Below are 22,401 nucleotides of genomic sequence, written 5' to 3' on the forward strand. Positions count from 1 at the left end.
TTTACAGCCACAACTTTACCTTTGCAAAGTGAGAGCTCAGCAGGTATCTATTCTGAATCAACACACGTCACATCTATCGGTCGATCTTCATCAAAACACCATCCCACTACAGAACTAACATCCAGCAATACCCCATCCAGTGAAACATATCACACACTTTCGCAGGAACCAACTACATCTGCATATCCAAGCAAAGCACAGGCTTCAACAGGAACTCTACTCACTTCAGAAACAAAGATAACATCAGCAATCCCAGAGGTAACCGAGACCCCTTTAGCAAAATACCCAAGCACACCAGGGCCATCATCCACCACAGAATCTTCAGCACATACACTGAAAAATAGACAAGCATCATCAACTTTGATGTCATCAGCAGAAACACGTACAACAATAGAGGAATCCACAAGAAATGAACATTCACCACAAACCTCTGCAGTCCCAACACAGATTACCTCAGAAAGTGTTTCTCCTGCTCACTCCCACATAACCACAAGACAATTAACATTCACGACACCGACTTCAACACAGTCTCTTTCTTCAAAGGAGAAAGAATCTTCAACAGTTGAATCCTCTTCAGAAACACGGCTGCCAACTGAAGCATTCACAATCGAAACGACCTCTCAGGAAACAAGAGCCAAAATTTCAGAATCGTCACCCACAGTGTATTCAACAGAAATCTATCCAAAAACATCACATGTTGCATCAGAATCTGTGTCGAGACCAGAAACAAACTTAACGGCAGCAGCCTCATCACTGATGACAGAGTCCTCAAGAGAAACATTCTCCACGTCATCGGAACATTCATCGAAAATTCAATCTTCTTCAGAGAGCCCTATAAGAACTGAAGTGTCTTCGATAGCTGAGTCCACTTCACAAAGACATCCAACAACAAGCGAGGAATCATCATTGCCCACGCTTTCGACAACAGCACGTGAACGGACAGCAAAGTTCACCACGGGTATTGTGACGGCATCTGAAACTCACTTCACCACATCAACATCATCTTCTTCACCTCAGTCCTCATCGGAGAGCAATCCAACCTCCACTGAAGTAGCATCCACCAACAAACCTTCCTTGGAAACCCATCTGGCAACACTGGAACACTCAACACAGCTCCATGGAAGCTCAACACAATCTTCATCTCTAACTGTCCCTCCTTCTCAATCATTCCAAACATCTTCATCACGGACATTGCTCACTGAATCCACATCAGAAGACAAATCAGCAGCGACAGAAGATACAGTGGTAACAGAAACTTCATCAGAACCCCACGCAATAACAGAGGTATCTTCGATCACGACACTCTCTTCAGAAGAACATTCCACATCTCATGAATCAACAATAACAAAACACACAACAGAAACCCATCCAAGCACCACACAACTTCCATCAGAAACTGCATCGCCATCACAAACCCATTTTACAGCCAGAACTTTACCTTTGCAAACTGAGAGCTCAGCAGGTATCTATTCTGAATCAAAACACGTCACATCTATCGGTCGATCTTCATCAACATACCATCCAACTACAGAAGTCACATCCAGGACTGCCGCGTCCAGTGAAAGACATCACACACTTTCACAGGAACCCACTACATCTGCATATCCAAGCAAAGCACAGGCTTCAACAGGAACTCTACTCACTTCAGAAACAAAGATAACATCAGCAATCCCAGAGGTAACCGAGACCCCTTTAGCAAAATACCCAAGCACACCAGGGCCATCATCCACCACAGAATCTTCAGCACATACACTGAAAAATAGACAAGCATCATCAACTTTGATGTCATCAGCAGAAACACGTACAACAATAGAGGAATCCACAAGAAATGAACATTCACCACAAACCTCTGCAGTCCCAACACAGATTACCTCAGAAAGTGTTTCTCCTGCTCACTCCCACATAACCACAAGACAATTAACATTCACGACACCGACTTCAACACAGTCTCTTTCTTCAAAGGAGAAAGAATCTTCAACAGTTGAATCCTCTTCAGAAACACGGCTGCCAACTGAAGCATTCACAATCGAAACGACCTCTCAGGAAGCAAGAGCCAAAATTTCAGAATCGTCACCCACAGTGTATTCAACACAAATCTATTCAAAAACATCACATGTTGCATCTGAATCTGTGTCGAGACCAGAAACACATTTAACGGCAGCAGCCTCATCACTGATGACAGAGTCCTCAAGAGAAACATTCTCCACGTCAACGGAACATTTATCGAAAATTCAATCTTCTTCAGAGAGCCCTATACGAACCGAAGTGTCTTCAATAGCTGAGTTCACATCACAAAGACATCCAACAACAAGCGAGGAATCATCATTGCCCGCGCTTTCGACAACAGCACGTGAATGGACAGCAAAGTTCACCACGGGTATTGTGACGGCATCTGAAACTCACTTCACCACATCAACATCATCTTCTTCACCTCAGTCCTCATCGGAGAGCCATCCAACCACCACTCAAGTAGCATCCACCACCAAACCTTCCTTGGAAACCCATCTGACAACACTGGAGCACTCAACACAGCTCCATGGAAGCTCAACACAATCTTCAACTCTAACTGTCTCTCCCTCTCAAACATTCCACACATCTTCATCACGGTCATTGCTCACTGAATCCACATCAGAAGACAAATCAGCAGCGACAGAAGATACAGTGGTAACAGAAACTTCATCAGAACCCCACTCAATAACAGAGGTATCTTCGATCACGACACTCTCTTCAGAAGAACATTCCACATCTCATGAATCAAAAATAACTAAACACACAATAGAAACCCATACAAGCACCACAAAACTTCCATCAGAAACTGCATCGCCATCACAAACCCATTTGACAGCCACAACTTTACCTTTGCAAACTGAGAGCTCAGCAGGTATCTATTCTGAATCAACACACGTCACATCTATCGGTCGATCTTCATCAACATACCATCCAACTACAGAACTAACATCCAGCAATGCCCCATCCAGTGAAACACATCGCACACTTTCGAAGGAACCCACTTCATTTGCATATCCAAGCAAAGCACAGGCTTCAACAGGAACTCTACTCACTTCAGAAACAAAGGTAACATCAGCAATCCCAGAGGTAACCGAGACCCCTTCAGCAAAATACCCAAGCACACCAGGGCCATCATCCACCACAGAATCTTCAGCACATACACTGAAAAGTAGAGAAGCATCATCAATTTTGACGTCATCAGCAGAAACACACACAACAATAGAGGAATCGACTAGAACCGAACATTCACCACAAACCTCTGCAGTCCCAACACAGGTTACCTCAGAAAGTGTGTCTCCTGCTCACTCCCACATAACCTCAAGACAATTAACATTCACGACACCGACTTCAACACAGTCACTTTCTTCAAAGGAGAAAGAATCTTCAACAGTTGAATCCTCTTCAGAAACACGGCTGCCAAGTGAAGCATTCACAATCAAAACGACCTCTCAGGAAACAAGAGCCAAAATTTCAGAATCGTCACCCACAGTGTATTCAACTCAAATCTATCCAAAAACATCACAGGTTTCATCAGAATCTGTGTCGAGACCAGAAACACATTTAACGGCAGCAGCCTCATCACTGATGACAGAGTCCTCAAGAGAAACATTCTCCACGTCATCGGAACATTCATCGAAAATTCAATCTTCTTCAGAGAGCCCTATAAGAACTGAAGTGTCTTCGATAGCTGAGTCCACATCACAAAGACATCCAACAACAAGCGAGGAATCATCATTGCCCACGCTTTCGACAACAGCACGTGAACGGACAGCAAAGTTCACCACGGGTATTGTGACGGCATCTGAAACTCACTTCACCACATCAACATCATCTTCTTCACCTCAGTCCTCATCGGAGAGCCATCCAACCTCCACTCAAGTAGCATCCACCACCAAACGTTCCTCGGAAACCCATCTGACAACACTGGAACACTCAACACAGCTCCATGGAAGCTCAACACAACCTTCATCCCTAAATGTCCCTCCCTCTCAATCATTCCACACATCTTCATCATGGTCATTGCCCACTGAATCCACATCAGGATACAAATCTGCAGCGACAGAAGATACAATAGTAACAGAAACTTCATCAGAACCCCACTCAATAACAGAGGTATCTTCGATCACGACACTCTCTTCAGAAGAACATTCCAAATCTCATGAATCAACAATAACAAAACACACAACAGAAACCCATCCAAGCACCTCACAACTTCCATCAGAAACTGTATCTCCATCACAAACCCATTTTACAGCCACAACTTTACCTTTGCAAAGTGAGAGCTCAGCAGGTATCTATTCTGAATCAACACACGTCACATCTATCGGTCGATCTTCATCAAAACACCATCCCACTACAGAACTAACATCCAGCAATACCCCATCCAGTGAAACATATCACACACTTTCGCAGGAACCAACTACATCTGCATATCCAAGCAAAGCACAGGCTTCAACAGGAACTCTACTCACTTCAGAAACAAAGATAACATCAGCAATCCCAGAGGTAACCGAGACCCCTTTAGCAAAATACCCAAGCACACCAGGGCCATCATCCACCACAGAATCTTCAGCACATACACTGAAAAATAGACAAGCATCATCAACTTTGATGTCATCAGCAGAAACACGTACAACAATAGAGGAATCCACAAGAAATGAACATTCACCACAAACCTCTGCAGTCCCAACACAGATTACCTCAGAAAGTGTTTCTCCTGCTCACTCCCACATAACCACAAGACAATTAACATTCACGACACCGACTTCAACACAGTCTCTTTCTTCAAAGGAGAAAGAATCTTCAACAGTTGAATCCTCTTCAGAAACACGGCTGCCAACTGAAGCATTCACAATCGAAACGACCTCTCAGGAAACAAGAGCCAAAATTTCAGAATCGTCACCCACAGTGTATTCAACAGAAATCTATCCAAAAACATCACATGTTGCATCAGAATCTGTGTCGAGACCAGAAACAAACTTAACGGCAGCAGCCTCATCACTGATGACAGAGTCCTCAAGAGAAACATTCTCCACGTCATCGGAACATTCATCGAAAATTCAATCTTCTTCAGAGAGCCCTATAAGAACTGAAGTGTCTTCGATAGCTGAGTCCACTTCACAAAGACATCCAACAACAAGCGAGGAATCATCATTGCCCACGCTTTCGACAACAGCACGTGAACGGACAGCAAAGTTCACCACGGGTATTGTGACGGCATCTGAAACTCACTTCACCACATCAACATCATCTTCTTCACCTCAGTCCTCATCGGAGAGCAATCCAACCTCCACTGAAGTAGCATCCACCAACAAACCTTCCTTGGAAACCCATCTGGCAACACTGGAACACTCAACACAGCTCCATGGAAGCTCAACACAATCTTCATCTCTAACTGTCCCTCCTTCTCAATCATTCCAAACATCTTCATCACGGACATTGCTCACTGAATCCACATCAGAAGACAAATCAGCAGCGACAGAAGATACAGTGGTAACAGAAACTTCATCAGAACCCCACGCAATAACAGAGGTATCTTCGATCACGACACTCTCTTCAGAAGAACATTCCACATCTCATGAATCAACAATAACAAAACACACAACAGAAACCCATCCAAGCACCACACAACTTCCATCAGAAACTGCATCGCCATCACAAACCCATTTGACAGCCACAACTTTACCTTTGCAAACTGAGAGCTCAGCAGGTATCTATTCTGAATCAACACACGTCACATCTATCGGTCGATCTTCATCAACATACCATCCAACTACAGAACTAACATCCAGCAATGCCCCATCTAGTGAAACACATCGCACACTTTCGAAGGAACCCACTTCATTTGCATATCCAAGCAAAGCACAGGCTTCAACAGGAACTCTACTCACTTCAGAAACAAAGGTAACATCAGCAATCCCAGAGGTAACCGAGACCCCTTCAGCAAAATACCCAAGCACACCAGGGCCATCATCCACCACAGAATCTTTAGCACATACACTGAAAAGTAGAGAAGCATCATCAATTTTGACGTCATCAGCAGAAACACACACAACAATAGAGGAATCGACTAGAACCGAACATTCACCACAAACCTCTGCAGTCCCAACACAGGTTACCTCAGAAAGTGTGTCTCCTGCTCACTCCCACATAACCACAAGACAATTAACATTCACGACACCGACTTCAACACAGTCACTTTCTTCAAAGGAGAAAGAATCTTCAACAGTTGAATCCTCTTCAGAAACACGGCTGCCAACTGAAGCATTCACAATCAAAACGACCTCTCAGGAAACAAGAGCCAAAATTTCAGAATCGTCACCCACAGTGTATTCAACTCAAATCTATCCAAAAACATCACAGGTTTCATCAGAATCTGTGTCGAGACCAGAAACACATTTAACGGCAGCAGCCTCATCACTGATGACAGAGTCCTCAAGAGAAACATTCTCCACGTCATCGGAACATTCATCGAAAATTCAATCTTCTTCAGAGAGCCCTATAAGAACTGAAGTGTCTTCGATAGCTGAGTCCACATCACAAAGACATCCAACAACAAGCGAGGAATCATCATTGCCCACGCTTTCGACAACAGCACGTGAATGGACAGCAAAGTTCACCACGGGTATTGTGACGGCATCTGAAACTCACTTCACCACATCAACATCATCTTCTTCACCTCAGTCCTCATCGGAGAGCCATCCAACCACCACTCAAGTAGCATCCACCACCAAACCTTCCCTGGAAACCCATCTGACAACACTGGAGCACTCAACACAGCTCCATGGAAGCTCAACACAATCTTCAACTCTAACTGTCTCTCCCTCTCAAACATTCCACACATCTTCATCACGGTCATTGCTCACTGAATCCACATCAGAAGACAAATCAGCAGCGACAGAAGATACAGTGGTAACAGAATCTTCATCAGAACCCCACTCAATAACAGAGGTATCTTCGATCACGACACTCTCTTCAGAAGAACATTCCACATCTCATGAATCAAAAATAACTAAACTCACAATAGAAACCCATCCAAGCACCACACAACTTCCATCAGAAACTGCATCGCCATCACAAACCCATTTTACAGCCAGAACTTTACCTTTGCCAACTGTGAGCTCAGCAGGTATCTATTCTGAATCAACACACGTCACATCTATCGGTCGATCTTCATCAACATACCATCCAACTACAGAAGTAACATCCAGGACTGCCCCGTCCAGTGAAAGACATCACACACTTTCACAGGAACCCACTACATCTGCATATCCAAGCAAAGCACAGGCTTCAACAGGAACTCTACTCACTTCAGAAACAAAGATAACATCAGCAATCCCAGAGGTAACCGAGACCCCTTTAGCAAAATACCCAAGCACACCAGGGCCATCATCCACCACAGAATCTTCAGCACATACACTGAAAAATAGACAAGCATCATCAACTTTGATGTCATCAGCAGAAACACGTACAACAATAGAGGAATCCACAAGAAATGAACATTCACCACAAACCTCTGCAGTCCCAACACAGATTACCTCAGAAAGTGTGTCTCCTGCTCACTCCCACATAACCACAAGACAATTAACATTCACGACACCGACTTCAACACAGTCTCTTTCTTCAAAGGAGAAAGAATCTTCAACAGTTGAATCCTCTTCAGAAACACGGCTGCCAACTGAAGCATTCACAATCGAAACGACCTCTCAGGAAGCAAGAGCCAAAATTTCAGAATCGTCACCCACAGTGTATTCAACACAAATCTATTCAAAAACATCACATGTTGCATCTGAATCTGTGTCGAGACCAGAAACACATTTAACGGCAGCAGCCTCATCACTGATGACAGAGTCCTCAAGAGAAACATTCTCCACGTCAACGGAACATTCATCGAAAATTCAATCTTCTTCAGAGAGCCCTATACGAACCGAAGTGTCTTCGATAGCTGAGTTCACATCACAAAGACATCCAACAACAAGCGAGGAATCATCATTGCCCGCGCTTTCGACAACAGCACGTGAATGGACAGCAAAGTTAACCACGGGTATTGTGACGGCATCTGAAACTCACTTCACCACATCAACATCATCTTCTTCACCTCAGTCCTCATCGGAGAGCCATCCAACCACCACTCAAGTAGCATCCACCACCAAACCTTCCTTGGAAACCCATCTGACAACACTGGAGCACTCAACACAGCTCCATGGAAGCTCAACACAATCTTCAACTCTAACTGTCTCTCCCTCTCAAACATTCCACACATCTTCATCACGGTCATTGCTCACTGAATCCACATCAGAAGACAAATCAGCAGCGACAGAAGATACAGTGGTAACAGAAACTTCATCAGAACCCCACTCAATAACAGAGGTATCTTCGATCACGACACTCTCTTCAGAAGAACATTCCACATCTCATGAATCAAAAATAACTAAACACACAATAGAAACCCATACAAGCACCACAAAACTTCCATCAGAAACTGCATCGCCATCACAAACCCATTTGACAGCCACAACTTTACCTTTGCAAACTGAGAGCTCAGCAGGTATCTATTCTGAATCAACACACGTCACATCTATCGGTCGATCTTCATCAACATACCATCCAACTACAGAACTAACATCCAGCAATGCCCCATCCAGTGAAACACATCGCACACTTTCGAAGGAACCCACTTCATTTGCATATCCAAGCAAAGCACAGGCTTCAACAGGAACTCTACTCACTTCAGAAACAAAGGTAACATCAGCAATCCCAGAGGTAACCGAGACCCCTTCAGCAAAATACCCAAGCACACCAGGGCCATCATCCACCACAGAATCTTCAGCACATACACTGAAAAGTAGAGAAGCATCATCAATTTTGACGTCATCAGCAGAAACACACACAACAATAGAGGAATCGACTAGAACCGAACATTCACCACAAACCTCTGCAGTCCCAACACAGGTTACCTCAGAAAGTGTGTCTCCTGCTCACTCCCACATAACCTCAAGACAATTAACATTCACGACACCGACTTCAACACAGTCACTTTCTTCAAAGGAGAAAGAATCTTCAACAGTAGAATCCTCTTCAGAAACACGGCTGCCAAGTGAAGCATTCACAATCAAAACGACCTCTCAGGAAACAAGAGCCAAAATTTCAGAATCGTCACCCACAGTGTATTCAACTCAAATCTATCCAAAAACATCACAGGTTTCATCAGAATCTGTGTCGAGACCAGAAACACATTTAACGGCAGCAGCCTCATCACTGATGACAGAGTCCTCAAGAGAAACATTCTCCACGTCATCGGAACATTCATCGAAAATTCAATCTTCTTCAGAGAGCCCTATAAGAACTGAAGTGTCTTCGATAGCTGAGTCCACATCACAAAGACATCCAACAACAAGCGAGGAATCATCATTGCCCACGCTTTCGACAACAGCACGTGAATGGACAGCAAAGTTCACCACGGGTATTGTGACGGCATCTGAAACTCACTTCACCACATCAACATCATCTTCTTCACCTCAGTCCTCATCGGAGAGCCATCCAACCACCACTCAAGTAGCATCCACCACCAAACCTTCCCTGGAAACCCATCTGACAACACTGGAGCACTCAACACAGCTCCATGGAAGCTCAACACAATCTTCAACTCTAACTGTCTCTCCCTCTCAAACATTCCACACATCTTCATCACGGTCATTGCTCACTGAATCCACATCAGAAGACAAATCAGCAGCGACAGAAGATACAGTGGTAACAGAAACTTCATCAGAACCCCACTCAATAACAGAGGTATCTTCGATCACGACACTCTCTTCAGAAGAACATTCCACATCTCATGAATCAAAAATAACTAAACACACAATAGAAACCCATCCAAGCACCACAAAACTTCCATCAGAAACTGCATCGCCATCACAAACCCATTTGACAGCCACAACTTTACCTTTGCAAACTGAGAGCTCAGCAGGTATCTATTCTGAATCAACACACGTCACATCTATCGGTCGATCTTCATCAACATACCATCCAACTACAGAACTAACATCCAGCAATGCCCCATCTAGTGAAACACATCGCACACTTTCGAAGGAACCCACTTCATTTGCATATCCAAGCAAAGCACAGGCTTCAACAGGAACTCTACTCACTTCAGAAACAAAGGTAACATCAGCAATCCCAGAGGTAACCGAGACCCCTTCAGCAAAATACCCAAGCAAACCAGGGCCATCATCCACCACAGAATCTTCAGCACATACACTGAAAAGTAGAGAAGCATCATCAATTTTGACGTCATCAGCAGAAACACACACAACAATAGAGGAATCGACTAGAACCGAACATTCACCACAAACCTCTGCAGTCCCAACACAGGTTACCTCAGAAAGTGTGTCTCCTGCTCACTCCCACATAACCTCAAGACAATTAACATTCACGACACCGACTTCAACACAGTCACTTTCTTCAAAGGAGAAAGAATCTTCAACAGTTGAATCCTCTTCAGAAACACGGCTGCCAACTGAAGCATTCACAATCAAAACGACCTCTCAGGAAACAAGAGCCAAAATTTCAGAATCGTCACCCACAGTGTATTCAACTCAAATCTATCCAAAAACATCACAGGTTTCATCAGAATCTGTGTCGAGACCAGAAACAAACTTAACGGCAGCAGCCTCATCACTGATGACAGAGTCCTCAAGAGAAACAATCTCCACGTCATCGGAACATTCATCGAAAATTCAATCTTCTTCAGAGAGCCCTATAAGAACTGAAGTGTCTTCGATAGCTGAGTCCACATCACAAAGACATCCAACAACAAGCGAGGAATCATCATTGCCCACGCTTTCGACAACAGCACGTGAACGGACAGCAAAGATCACCACGGGTATTGTGACGGCATCTGAAACTCAATTCACCACATCAACATCATCATCCTCACCTCAGTCCTCAGTGGAGAGCCATCCAACCTCCACTCAAGTAGCATCCACCACCAAACCTTCCTCGGAAACCCATCTGACAACACTGGAACACTCAACACATCTCCATGGAAGCTCAACACAATCGTCAACTCTAAATGTCTCTCCTTCTCAAACATTCCACACATCTTCATCACGGTCATTGCTCACTGAATCCACATCAGAAGACAAATCAGCAGCGACAGAAGATACAGTGGTAACAGAATCTTCATCAGAACCCCACTCAATAACAGAGGTATCTTCGATCACGACACTCTCTTCAGAAGAACATTCCACATCTCATGAATCAAAAATAACTAAACTCACAATAGAAACCCATCCAAGCACCACACAACTTCCATCAGAAACTGTATCGCCATCACAAACCCATTTTACAGCCAGAACTTTTCCTTTGCAAACTGATAGCTCAGCAGGTATCTATTCTGAATCAACACACGTCACATCTATCGGTCGATCTTCATCAACATACCATCCAACTACAGAAGTAACATCCAGGACTGCCCCGTCCAGTGAAAGACATCACACACTTTCACAGGAACCCACTACATCTGCATATCCAAGCAAAGCACAGGCTTCAACAGGAACTCTACTCACTTCAGAAACAAAGATAACATCAGCAATCCCAGAGGTAACCGAGACCCCTTTAGCAAAATACCCAAGCACACCAGGGCCATCATCCACCACAGAATCTTCAGCACATACACTGAAAAATAGACAAGCATCATCAACTTTGATGTCATCAGCAGAAACACGTACAAAAATAGAGGAATCCACAAGAAATGAACATTCACCACAAACCTCTGCAGTCCCAACACAGATTACCTCAGAAAGTGTGTCTCCTGCTCACTCCCACATAACCACAAGACTATTAACATTCACGACACCGACTTCAACACAGTCTCTTTCTTCAAAGGAGAAAGAATCTTCAACAGTTGAATCCTCTTCGGAAACACGGCTGCCAACTGAAGCATTCACAATCAAAACGACCTCTCGCGAATACAGAGCCAAAACTTCAGAATCATCACCCACAGAGTATTCAACTCAAATCTATCCAAAAACATCACAGGTTTCATCAGAATCTGTGTCGAGACCAGAAACAAACTTAACGGCAGCAGCCTCATCACTGATGACAGAGTCCTCAAGAGAAACATTCTTCACGTCATCGGAACATTCATCGAAAATTCAATCTTCTTCAGAGAGCCCTATAAGAACCGAAGTGTCTTCGATAGCTGAGTCCACATCACAAAGACATCCAACAACAAGCGAGGAATCATCATTGCCCACGCTTTCGACAACAGCACGTGAACGGACAGCAAGGTTCACCACGGGTATTGTGACGGCATCTGAAACTCACTTCACCACATCAACATCATCTTCTTCACCTCAGTCCTCAGTGGAGAGCCATCCAACCTCCACGCAAGTAGCATCCACCACCAAACCTTCCTCGGAAACCCATCTGACAACACTGGAACACTCAACACAGCTCCATGGAAGCTCAACACAATCTTCAACTCTAACTGTCTCTCCTTCTCAATCATTCCAAACATCTTCATCACGGACATTGCTCACTGAATCCACATCAGAAGACAAATCAGCAGCGACAGAAGATACAGTGGTAACAGAAACTTCATCAGAACCCCACTCAATAACAGAGGTATCTTCGATCACGACACTCTCTTCAGAAGAACATTCCACATCTCATGAATCAAAAATAACTAAACACACAACAGAAACCCATCCAAGCACCACAAAACTTCCATCAGAAACTGCATCGCCATCACAAACCCATTTTACAGCCAGAACTTTACCTTTGCAAACTGAGAGCTCAGCAGGTATCTATTCTGAATCAACACACGTCACATCTATCGGTCGATCTTCATCAACATACCATCCAACTACAGAAGTAACATCCAGCACAGCCCCGTCCAGTGAAAGACATCACACACTTTCGCAGGAACCCACTACATCTGCATATCCAAGCAAAGCACAGGCTTCAACAGGAACTCTACTCACTTCAGAAACAAAGGTAACATCAGCAATCCCAGAGGTAACCGAGACCCCTTCAGCAAAATACCCAAGCACACCAGGGCCATCATCCACCACAGAATCTTCAGCACATACACTGAAAAGTAGAGAAGCATCACCAACTTTGACGTCTTCAGGAGAAACACGTACAACAATAGATGAATCCACAAGAACCGAACATTCACCACAAACCTCTGCAGTCCCAACACAGGTTACCTCAGAAAGTGTGTCTCCTCCTCACTCCCACATAACCTCAAGACAATTAACATTCACGACACCGACTTCAACACAGTCTCTTTCTTCAAAGGAGAAAGAATCTTCAACAGTTGAATCCTCTTCAGAAACACGGCTGCCAACTGAAGCATTCACAATCAAAACGACCTCTCGCGAATACAGAGCCAAAACTTCAGAATCATCACCCACAGAGTATTCAACTCAAATCTATCCAAAAACATCACAGGTTTCATCAGCATCTGTGTCGAGACCAGAAACAAACTTAACGGCAGCAGCCTCATCACTGATGACAGAGTCCTCAAGAGAAACATTCTCCACGTCAACGGAACATTCATCGAAAATTCAATCTTCTTCAGAGAGCCCTATAAGAACCGAAGTGCCTTCGATAGCTGAGTCCACATCACAAAGACATCCAACAACAAGCGAGGAATCATCATTGCTCACGCTTTCGACAACAGCACGTGAACGGACAGCAAAGATCACCACGGGTATTGCGACAGCATCTGAAACTCAATTCACCACATCAACATCATCATCCTCACCTCAGTCCTCAGTGGAGAGCCATCCAACCTCCACTCAAGTAGCATCCACCACCAAACCTTCCTCGGAAACCCATCTGACAACACTGGAACACTCAACACAGCTCCATGGAAGCTCAACACAATCTTCAACTCTAACTGTCTCTCCCTCTCAAACATTCCACACATCTTCATCACGGTCATTGCTCACTGAATCCACATCAGAAAACAAATCAGCAGCGACAGAAAATACAGTGGTAACAGAAACTTCATCAGAACCCCACGCAATAACAGAGGTATCTTCGATCACGACACTCTCTTCAGAAGAACATTCCACATCTCATAAATCAAAAATAACTAAACACACAATAGAAACCCATCCAAGCACCACACAACTTCCATCAGAATCTGTATCGCCATCACAAACCCATTTGACAGCCACAACATTACCTTTGCAAACTGATAGCTCAGCAGGTATCTATTCTGAATCAACACACGTCACATCTATCGGTCGATCTTCATCAACATACCATCCAACTACAGAAGTAACATCCAGGACTGCCCCGTCCAGTGAAAGACATCACACACTTTCACAGGAACCCACTACATCTGCATATCCAAGCAAAGCACAGGCTTCAACAGGAACTCTACTCACTTCAGAAACAAAGATAACATCAGCAATCCCAGAGGTAACCGAGACCCCTTTAGCAAAATACCCAAGCACACCAGGGCCATCATCCACCACAGAATCTTCAGCACATACACTGAAAAATAGACAAGCATCATCAACTTTGATGTCATCAGCAGAAACACGTACAACAATAGATGAATCCACAAGAACCGAACATTCACCACAAACCTCTGCAGTCCCAACACAGGTTACCTCAGAAAGTGTGTCTCCTCCTCACTCCCACATAACCTCAAGACAATTAACATTCACGACACCGACTTCAACACAGTCTCTTTCTTCAAAGGAGAAAGAATCTTCAACAGTTGAATCCTCTTCGGAAACACGGCTGCCAACTGAAGCATTCACAATCAAAACGACCTCTCGCGAATACAGAGCCAAAACTTCAGAATCGTCACCCACAGTGTATTCAACTCAAATCTATCCAAAAACATCACAGGTTTCATCAGAATCTGTGTCGAGACCAGAAACAAACTTAACGGCAGCAGCCTCATCACTGATGACAGAGTCCTCAAGAGAAACATTCTTCACGTCATCGGAACATTCATCGAAAATTCAATCTTCTTCAGAGAGCCCTATAAGAACCGAAGTGTCTTCGATAGCTGAGTCCACATCACAAAGACATCCAACAACAAGCGAGGAATCATCATTGCCCACGCTTTCGACAACAGCACGTGAACGGACAGCAAGGTTCACCACGGGTATTGTGACGGCATCTGAAACTCACTTCACCACATCAACATCATCTTCTTCACCTCAGTCCTCAGTGGAGAGCCATCCAACCTCCACGCAAGTAGCATCCACCACCAAACCTTCCTCGGAAACCCATCTGACAACACTGGAACACTCAACACAGCTCCATGGAAGCTCAACACAATCTTCAACTCTAACTGTCTCTCCTTCTCAATCATTCCAAACATCTTCATCACGGACATTGCTCACTGAATCCACATCAGAAGACAAATCAGCAGCGACAGAAGATACAGTGGTAACAGAAACTTCATCAGAACCCCACTCAATAACAGAGGTATCTTCGATCACGACACTCTCTTCAGAAGAACATTCCACATCTCATGAATCAAAAATAACTAAACACACAACAGAAACCCATCCAAGCACCACAAAACTTCCATCAGAAACTGCATCGCCATCACAAACCCATTTTACAGCCAGAACTTTACCTTTGCAAACTGAGAGCTCAGCAGGTATCTATTCTGAATCAACACACGTCACATCTATCGGTCGATCTTCATCAACATACCATCCAACTACAGAAGTAACATCCAGCACAGCCCCGTCCAGTGAAAGACATCACACACTTTCGCAGGAACCCACTACATCTGCATATCCAAGCAAAGCACAGGCTTCAACAGGAACTCTACTCACTTCAGAAACAAAGGTAACATCAGCAATCCCAGAGGTAACCGAGACCCCTTCAGCAAAATACCCAAGCACACCAGGGCCATCATCCACCACAGAATCTTCAGCACATACACTGAAAAGTAGAGAAGCATCACCAACTTTGACGTCTTCAGGAGAAACACGTACAACAATAGATGAATCCACAAGAACCGAACATTCACCACAAACCTCTGCAGTCCCAACACAGGTTACCTCAGAAAGTGTGTCTCCTCCTCACTCCCACATAACCTCAAGACAATTAACATTCACGACACCGACTTCAACACAGTCTCTTTCTTCAAAGGAGAAAGAATCTTCAACAGTTGAATCCTCTTCAGAAACACGGCTGCCAACTGAAGCATTCACAATCAAAACGACCTCTCGCGAATACAGAGCCAAAACTTCAGAATCATCACCCACAGAGTATTCAACTCAAATCTATCCAAAAACATCACAGGTTTCATCAGCATCTGTGTCGAGACCAGAAACAAACTTAACGGCAGCAGCCTCATCACTGATGACAGAGTCCTCAAGAGAAACATTCTCCACGTCAACGGAACATTCATCGAAAATTCAATCTTCTTCAGAGAGCCCTATAAGAACCGAAGTGCCTTCGATAGCTGAGTCCACATCACAAAGACATCCAACAACAAGCGAGGAATCATCATTGCTCACGCTTTCGACAACAGCACGTGAACGGACAGCAAAGATCACCACGGGTATTGCGACAGCATCTGAAACTCAATTCACCACATCAACATCATCATCCTCACCTCAGTCCTCAGTGGAGAGCCATCCAACCTCCACTCAAGTAGCATCCACCACCAAACCTTCCTCGGAAACCCATCTGACAACACTGGAACACTCAACACAGCTCCATGGAAGCTCAACACAATCTTCAACTCTAACTGTCTCTCCCTCTCAAACATTCCACACATCTTCATCACGGTCATTGCTCACTGAATCCACATCAGAAAACAAATCAGCAGCGACAGAAAATACAGTGGTAACAGAAACTTCATCAGAACCCCACGCAATAACAGAGGTATCTTCGATCACGACACTCTCTTCAGAAGAACATTCCACATCTCATAAATCAAAAATAACTAAACACACAATAGAAACCCATCCAAGCACCACACAACTTCCATCAGAATCTGTATCGCCATCACAAACCCATTTGACAGCCACAACATTACCTTTGCCAACTGTAAGCTCAGCAGGTATCTATTCTGAATCAACACACGTCACATCTATCGGTCGATCTTCATCAACATACCATCCAACTACAGAAGTAACATCCAGCACTGCCCCATCCAGTGAAACACATCGCACACTTTCGCAGGAACCCACTACATCTGCATATCCAAGCAAAGCACAGGCTTCAACAGGAACTCTACTCACTTCAGAAACAAAGGTAACATCAGCAATCCCAGAGGTAACCGAGACCCCTTCAGCAAAATACCCAAGCACACCAGGGCCATCATCCACCACAGAATCTTCAGCACATACACTGAAAAATAGACAAGCATCATCAACTTTGATGTCATCAGCAGAAACACGTACAACAATAGAGGAATCCACAAGAAATGAACATTCACCACAAACCTCTGCAGTCCCAACACAGATTACCTCAGAAAGTGTTTCTCCTGCTCACTCCCACATAACCACAAGACAATTAACATTCACGACACCGACTTCAACACAGTCTCTTTCTTCAAAGGAGAAAGAATCTTCAACAGTTGAATCCTCTTCAGAAACACGGCTGCCAACTGAAGCATTCACAATCGAAACGACCTCTCAGGAAACAAGAGCCAAAATTTCAGAATCGTCACCCACAGTGTATTCAACACAAATCTATCCAAAAACATCACATGTTGCATCAGAATCTGTGTCGAGACCAGAAACACATTTAACGGCAGCAGCCTCATCACTGATGACAGAGTCCTCAAGAGAAACATTCTCCACGTCAACGGAACATTCATCGAAAATTCAATCTTCTTCAGAGAGCCCTATACGAACCGAAGTGTCTTCGATAGCTGAGTTCACATCACAAAGACATCCAACAACAAGCGAGGAATCATCATTGCCCGCGCTTTCGACAACAGCACGTGAATGGACAGCAAAGTTCACCACGGGTATTGTGACGGCATCTGAAACTCACTTCACCACATCAACATCATCTTCTTCACCTCAGTCCTCATCGGAGAGCCATCCAACCTCCACGCAAGTAGCATCCACCACCAAACCTTACTCGGAAACCCATCTGACAACACTGGAACACTCAACACAGATCCATGGAAGCTCAACACAATCTTCAACTCTAACTGTCTCTCCCTCTCAAACATTCCACACATCTTCATCACGGTCATTGCTCACTGAATCCACATCAGAAAACAAATCAGCAGCGACAGAAGATACAGTGGTAACAGAAACTTCATCAGAACCCCACTCAATAACAGAGGTATCTTCGATCACGACACTCTCTTCAGAAGAACATTCCAAATCTCATGAATCAACAATAACAAAACACACAACAGAAACCCATCCAAGCACCTCACAACTTCCATCAGAAACTGTATCTCCATCACAAACCCATTTTACAGCCACAACTTTACCTTTGCAAAGTGAGAGCTCAGCAGGTATCTATTCTGAATCAACACACGTCACATCTATCGGTCGATCTTCATCAACATACCATCCCACTACAGAAGTAACATCCAGCAATGCCCCGTCCAGTGAAAGACAACACACACTTTCGCAGGAACCCACTACATCTGCATATCCAAGCAAAGCACAGGCTTCAACAGGAACTCTACTCACTTCAGAAACAAAGGTAACATCAGCAATCCCAGAGGTAACCGAGACCCCTTCAGCAAAATACCCAAGCACACCAGGGCCATCATCCACCACAGAATCTTCAGCACATACACTGAAAAACAGACAAGCATCATCAACTTTGACGTCTTCAGGAGAAACACATACAACAATAGATGAATCCACAAGAACCGAACATTCACCACAAACCTCTGCAGGCTTAACAGAGGTTACCTCAGAAAGTGTGTCTCCTGCTCACTCCCACATAACCTCAAGACAATTAACATTCACAACACCGACTTCAACACAGTCTCTTTCTTCAAAGGAGATAGAATCTTCAACAGTTGAATTCTCTTCAGAAACGCGGCTGCCAACTGAAGCATTCACAATCAAAACGACCTCTCGCGAAACCAGAGCCAAAACTTCAGAATCGTCACCCACAGAGTATTCAACTCAAATCTATCCAAAAACATTACATTTTTCATCAGAATCTGTGTCGAGACCAGAAACACACTTAACGGCAGCAGCCTCATCACTGATGACAGAGTCCTCAAGAGAAACATTCTCCACGTCATCGGAACATTCATCGAAAATTCAATCTTCTTCAGAGAGCCCTATAAGAACCGAAGTATCTTCCATAGCTGAGTCCACATCACAAAGACATCCAACAACAAGCGAGGAATCATCATTGCCCACGCTTTCGACAACAGCACGTGAACGGACAGCAAAGTTCACCACGGGTATTGTGACGGCAACTGAAACTCACTCCTTCACATCAACATCATCTTCTTCACCTCAGTCCTCATCGGAGAGCCATCCAACCTCCACTCAAGTAGCATCCACAACCAAACCTTCCTCGGAAACCCATCTGATAACACTGGAACACTCAACACACCTCCATGGAAGCTCAACACAATCTTCAACTCTAACTGTCTCTCCCTCTCAAACATTCCACACATCTTCATCACGGTCATTGCTCACTGAATCCACATCAGAAAACAAATCAGCAGCGACAGAAGATACAGTGGTAACAGAAACTTCATCAGAACCCCACGCAATAACAGAGGTATCTTCGATCACATCATCTTCTTCAGAAGAACATCCCACATCTCATGAATCAACAATAACAAAACACATGACAGAAACCCATCCAAGCCCCACACAACTTCCATCAGAAACTGCATCGCCATCACAAACCCATTTTACAGCCAGAACTTTACCTTTGCAAACTGAGAGCTCAGCAGGTATCTATTCTGAATCAACGCACGTCACATCTATCGGTCGATCTTCATCAACATACCATCCAACTACAGAACTAACATCCAACAATGCCCCATCCAGTGAAACACATCACGCACTTTCGCAGGAACCCACTCCATCTGCACATCCAAGCAAAACACAGGTTTCAAGAGGAACTCTATTCACTTCAGAAACAAAGGTAACAGGTGAAGCATTTGAGACTTCAACTGAAATACCATTCATTCCTGAATCTTCTACAACTGAAAGTCTTCCCTTCAGTTCTCCTTATTCCAGTTTTCCAGTGTCTTCATATTCAAAACTCATATCTACCTTCACTCCAGCAATAGACTATTGCAGCAAATGCCAGTGCCTTAATGGAGGAATTTGTAATTCAAGTGCTACAACTGACGACCACTGTGTCTGCCATTGTCCAACCTTTTCATTTGGATCTCTCTGTCAAAGAGGAGATAATCATATCAAAGCTCTACCAAGTAAGTGAACTCCATTGATGTGAAATCTGAATTTTTTTCGATGTTTCTATTTATATACTGATAAAATTCCTAAAGATTAGGTTGTAACCTGTGAAGTGTAGTTAATCCAATAACTGCCTTGTTTATTATTATCTCAAATCTCAAGCAGCAGGGTGTTGGAAAATTACAACTTTCTCCAAACTCCTGCTGAAGTTTGGAGAAATGAGCTAATGCTGTTGTTCCTGATCGTTGTTTGTTATTGGACATCTGGACTGGAAAGATCAGGTTTCTGATTCTTCCTTTGGTGATCACTCTCGATTAAGCAGTGGTTGGGGGGGTGGGGCATAAATGATCACATGACCACAAATGTGACTAGGGAGAAAATTAAGAAAGAGCACTGAAGTTGCATGAATTGTTTTTTAATTAATGTTCTAATTTCTATTTTGATTTGGTCCTCTCCTGCTACAGGTCCAAACATGCCAAAGAGAGAAATTTCTCTCACTCTCTGGATAAACAGTACCTGGGATGATGCCTTGGAAAACACTTCAAGCATGAAATATCGCACTTTAACTAAGAAATTGATTGAAGTGGTTGGTGTCTTTACAGATTATGAATTTAGATTCATCAATATTTCAAATACATAAGCGATCAAGTGATCTATTTCAAATCATGTAACATTAATGTGTTGCATTGTTTAGAAATAAACCTCGCAGATCTTCAACAAAACATTAACATGACTGAATGACAATAAATAACTGAAATAATTATCATGATCACAAAGTTTTTTATCATATTGTAAAATGGTTAAAGTCAAGGTCCCCATGGCTTTATTATTTATTTTAACCAATCATTAAACTGTCACGTCTGTTTATAGAAAGTCGTCTGTTATCCTGGGAAGACTAAAAGAAAATGCTGTAGATGCTGAAAAACTGAAGTGAAATTGAAAATGTTAGGAATGCTCAACAGGTCTGTCCGCATTTGGAAAACAGACCAATCTTTCATGTCAATGATTTTACATCAGAACTGAGAGAAATTAAAATGAAATGAGTTTAAAGTTGCAGTGTGGAAAAAAGGAAAGGAAAATCTGTCATCGAGTAGAGAGGTTGATCTATATTATGTTGTGTTGCTGGTTGAAAGAGCCTGGTAAAAGTGTATGAAGCTCAGGGAAATAAGAGATAAATGAAATCTAAAATTTCATATGAAGATTAAAGAAAACTTATGGACTTAGGCCATTTTTAACCTTTTATAATATTTACTCCAGACTATCTCCATGGGCAACCTACAGTACGAACACCAGAACCAACCAGCTTATGGTAGGGTATAAAAACGGTCCTGGAAAATGGAAACTCAGAGTATATGCACTTATTAGTAGTCCCCGAAAACAGTGACTCAGAGTCCAAAGGGTTATATCTCCCAAATTCTTCAATTGGTGAGCTCTAAACATCTTTCTGATGTACACATTCCATTAATATTTGTTTTAGAAATACAATCATATCATTCTCTTCATTGTATCGGTAATTTTATGCACCAGTTATAGCTTGATTTGAATTAATTTATTTCTTGGTTTCTTCCAGCTGACCCCCATGTACAAAATGGCCTCACCAAAGCACTTTTACAAAGTGACAATCACTGAACTCTGGTATGTTTTAATAAAACAGAAATTCTCTTTATCCTTTCAGTCAATGGGTTCTTAAATTCAGGAGTTTGCAAGGTTTACAAATCATGACTACTTGTACATTTAACATAGTCAAAGACCTGTCGTGACAAAGATCAGTCCTGATCTGGTGGGCCATTGAAAGCAATGATCTCTCCCCACAGAATTCAAGAGCTTCTGGATTTAATAGGATATTGTTGTTTTCTGTGGCAGTTTGCCTGTGTGTTGAATATATCGTGAATGCATGGAGATCACTAACATTATCTTTGAATTACCTTTCTCTGCAGGAGAGGAAGCATTATGGCAAAGAGCAATGGACTCTATAACTATACCAACAATCAGATAGAAATCAATTATTTAAACAAACATCTGA

General features: G+C 43.4%; 1 protein-coding gene across 1 annotated transcript in view; it reads left to right on the forward strand.

Moving 5' to 3' along the window:
- The window catches only part of LOC138752968 (mucin-3B-like), a 64,130-nt gene extending 43,112 nt beyond the window's left edge, over positions 1-21,018 (forward strand). Inside the window, exons 3-4 of the mRNA XM_069915568.1 lie at positions 166-20,395; positions 20,843-21,018. Coding sequence (XP_069771669.1) covers positions 166-20,395; positions 20,843-21,018 — 20,406 coding nt within the window. The remainder of the gene's footprint in view (positions 1-165; positions 20,396-20,842) is intronic.
- The last annotated feature ends 1,383 nt before the right edge of the window (positions 21,019-22,401 follow it).

This window comes from Narcine bancroftii, chromosome 2, assembly GCF_036971445.1.
Source record: "Narcine bancroftii isolate sNarBan1 chromosome 2, sNarBan1.hap1, whole genome shotgun sequence".
Taxonomy (NCBI): Eukaryota; Metazoa; Chordata; class Chondrichthyes; order Torpediniformes; family Narcinidae; genus Narcine; species Narcine bancroftii.